At 36.5% G+C, this 3,982-nt stretch overlaps 1 protein-coding gene across 1 annotated transcript in view; it reads right to left on the reverse strand.

Annotated features, from left to right (window-relative positions):
- The window catches only part of SPATA1 (spermatogenesis associated 1), a 17,670-nt gene that overhangs the window by 4,215 nt on the left and 9,473 nt on the right, over positions 1–3,982 (reverse strand). The window contains 4 exon segments of the mRNA XM_035890662.1: positions 1,256–1,381; positions 2,175–2,292; positions 3,129–3,189; positions 3,341–3,521. Of these exon segments, the coding sequence (XP_035746555.1) occupies positions 1,256–1,381; positions 2,175–2,292; positions 3,129–3,189; positions 3,341–3,521 (486 nt within the window).

The following is a 3,982-nucleotide window of genomic DNA, read 5'->3' on the forward strand; positions in this document are numbered from 1 at the left end:
CTCTGGCATGGGCTGCCCAGGGAGGTGGTCGAGTCCTCCTCCCTGGAGGTATTTAAAAGAAGGATAGATGAGGGGCTTAGGGACATGGTTTAGTGGTAGGATGGCAGGGTTAGGTAAAAGGTTGGACTCGATGATCTCAAAGGTCTTTTCCAACCAAAGTGATTCTATGATTCTATGTTCTTCCCTTCAAACCTTGTGAAGAAACCTGTTTGCAAATGCACTTATGAAACTCTACAGGTCTGATAAAAAGAATTCAGAGGTAGAGAGAGAGACGCTTCTTAAAGAACCTGCAGAAGCTGTTTGAGTCCTTGTGATAATAACCTTTATTTTACCTAACTGGATAGCATAATTTAAAACAATGAAGGAGCCATTTAGGGCTTATCTCAGCAGGGTAAATTACCTTGCCTTGCAGCTCCATGCTACCACAGATTCACTGCTTCAAGTACCCAAGTTTGTTGGGGTTTTTTTTTGGTTTTTTTTTTTTAAATACAACTTCACCGTGCTGCAGAGTGCAGTGTAGCCATGCCCTCAGAGGATAACTGGAAGAATTGGCTTGTCTTCTCCCTTCAACAAAGCTACAAATAATAGTTGAGACTCCTAGTGATTTAGCTGTATTTAAGTACAAAGAGAACGCTCTCAAAACATCAAAGTGATTAAACCTCATCTCTATGTAACTGGAATGTGACTTAGGGAGGATAGTTTAAGTATAAACTTGAAAATAATTTTACGAAGAAAATTTGGGTGGGATTTCAATGAGATTTTTACCTTGTTAAAATACAAGGTTTGTCAAGCTTGTCACAACAGGCTTGTAACTTCGATGCCATAAGCTGAATACCATTAGCTAGGAGGAACAAAAAGTATTATGCTGGCAATTTGACTAGAAGCCCTATCAACACAATTAAAAAACCTCTGCAAGCACCAGCTAAAGGCAGGTTTAGAACACGTCGGCTGCCCTGGGCCTCAAAACAGGCCTGCAGTAGCTCTCTGGGCACTGTACGTACATGGGACACAACTTGAATGGTTTATAAAAGCCAGGATATTTTTAGATTTATAAGACTGCCACAAAAAAGCGGAAGGAAAAATTTCAACCTTGATCTTTCCAGCATGCTGTTATACAAACACGCCTTCTCGGAGCTATTGGGTTGCAAACTGCTCTCTCTGTAATTAAGCTCACTGACAAGGAGACAAACATTTCTACATTGGTTTCAGTGTCATTTCTCAATCGTTCCAAATTCCAAAATAATTGAAAGCATACCATGGTATCTCCTCAGCTTATTCTGTTCCAGCAGCCCTTTAGCTTTTTTGATCAGTTCTTCTCTAGTTTTTTCCATGTGCCTTCTGTCTGTCTTCATTTGTTGCAATTGTTCTACCATCTTGTTTCCTAAAGATATAATTATATTTAGCAAGCATCTGGATACTGTAAGTAGGAAGGATCAGTCAAGATTTTTGTAATGCACCCATCATAAATCACGCTGAAAGCTCTGTCAGAAGAGGCAGTAGAAATTCTTTTATTTTAATAAACTATCTCTAACTTTTCTAAATGTCTGGTGCATTAGAAAAAAGTTAGAAATCCAGCATGCACCCAACCTCGAACACTCACACACAAGCAAGTAAACTCCCTTCTTTATGCCTAGACAACGTATCACTAAAACTAGATGTTCAAGATATATATACACTGCATATATTGAAAACTTGCCATGTGAAGCCAAAAAAGCCTCTGAAAGACTATTTCCTGCTCAAAACATTTTGCGATATAAACTGTAGCAAAATCTTGCCTTAAACTCCAGCTGGTTATAAGCAGGATAATATCTCAACCTTTCACTCAACTGCAACAACAGGTCAATCACTTATCTTCTCACCATCCTCCTCCTCCACCACCACAGCAAAGGATCTGCAGCAAGGCTACTAGTGGGATTTTTTTGCTACATTCACCCATGACCCAGCAGTATTTCATCCGATCTCCCTCCTCTTCTCCTTCCATCCCCAAGTCCACAAGCTGGGTTTTCTAACACTGGGAACCTGGGATTTTCCACCCACAAGTTAAAATTTGTAACAATACTGTGAATGAATGTATGTACAAATTCCTTCATGAAGTAGGTATTTCTGTCTTCATTAACTATTCAGTCTTGATTAAACGTTCACTTCCCTGCCATTTCTTGGAATCACATACTCACTTTCTGCCGGAATTGCAGGAACTTGATCTGGATTTACAGATAGTGCCAGAAAAGGCGGACTAGGAGGCGAAATATATTCTTTTGGACAAGTAAGATGATTTTGCTTGTTTTCATGTGCCTAGAGAGTCAAAAAGATACAACTACAAGTACATAACTCATAATCCTGAAGACTTACATTAGACATATGCCTTGAAAGCATCCTGAGTGAATAGGAGGGCTGAATTTGAATTCTGCATATAAGCTTTTCTATTCTGTCATCAGTACAAATGATTACTAAATTACAAGCAGCTGGACCTCTGCAAATAAAAATCAGAACGCTGAACTGAATTGCAGAGAACATACGGACAAAACGTAGACTATAGCTAATTGTTCTTGCCCAAGTCCATAACCCCATAAGTTACCAACACTCCCATGGAAGACCAGGAATAACAGACCTTAAAACTGCCACCTGGCTCATTGCTTACGCAGTCTGGACTGCCCATTTCTAACCCAAAATTTGTAACAGCAGATTTTCAATTTCATTATTCTGGTATTGTGACTATATCATACAGATGTTTTAAAGAATTTTATAGTTTTTCTTACCAGAATTTTTGCTCAAGAGAAGACAGATTTATCCCACAGGAAATATGAAATTATAAAAATTTCACCAATAAAACCAAAACAATGTTACTGTCAAGAAACTAAAAAAATTCAGCAAACAATAATACGACTGAGATACATAGTTACTGTTAAATGATAACCAGAGGTATAACTTCTGATGATTTCACTGTTTAGAAAAATAGTTGATTTTTCATTAGAAAATATACAAAATACCAGTGCATGAATTAACTTTTCTTAATTACTCTCAAACCTGTATTTGAATATTTCATATTTCTAATGAGTTATCTGTCTTACAGTGGAGGACTGTGTTTACTGCTCCGGATTACTAGGAATATGTTACCTTGAAAAACACACCTGACTATCCAGTTTTTCACCAGGATCAGCTATAGACTTGACAGTTCTGTACTGCTGTAAGCTAGAGAGAAAAATCAAAGCAACAGGTGAAAATTCATGTAACAAAATGGGTTTTTTCACCATTTTGTTTCATTTATTTTAAGTCTGTAAAATAAATTTCTAGTTATGAGTTAACATTATACATTATTTTATCAGAATCATCATTTACTAACCTTTGGGTTTCTTGTACATATTCTGTGGTTTGGTCTTTCATTGCTTTAGGAATTCCAGAATCCTGTGTTCTGTCTCTTCCTAGTTTGGTAACTTTTTGGTGGTCACTATTTTCCATGTTTGTAATGAGCAATTTGGTGCTTAGTTCTGTAATAGGATAATGATAAAAATATATAGGTTATACTCACAAAATTCAAGCTCAAGTCAATGCCTGGACTTTCCAACCTGTACTAGAAATTCAGTGAATCAATCCAATAAATAATCTTATCTCTAGGGTATGGAAATGTTGTGTGAATAACAGAGGAAAGAAATAAAGGTAAAAAAGGTATTTTTGTTTTGAGAATTTGTATCTAATTCAGTTAGCAAGTACAGGAAAGTTTATCACATAAAAACCATCTAATTATTTCATCTTCCCTAAACTAATGCTGTATCTAACACTTTCTGCCTTTCAGAGACTGAAGATTCCCTACAAACTTGGAGCCAGCAAAGAAAGGGACAGCAAAATGTTTTGCATTTAAAAGTTGATTAATAAATGTTATCTGCTTTAAAATATATACAATAAATATTTCAAGACCAAATTGCTGACAGACATTACCTTTATTTTATACTACAAGATCCTACATCCTTCATCATGTAAAATAAAT

This window comes from Egretta garzetta, unplaced genomic scaffold (assembly GCF_000687185.1).
Source record: "Egretta garzetta isolate BGI_Z169 unplaced genomic scaffold, ASM68718v1 scaffold43, whole genome shotgun sequence".
Classification (NCBI taxonomy): domain Eukaryota; kingdom Metazoa; phylum Chordata; class Aves; order Pelecaniformes; family Ardeidae; genus Egretta; species Egretta garzetta.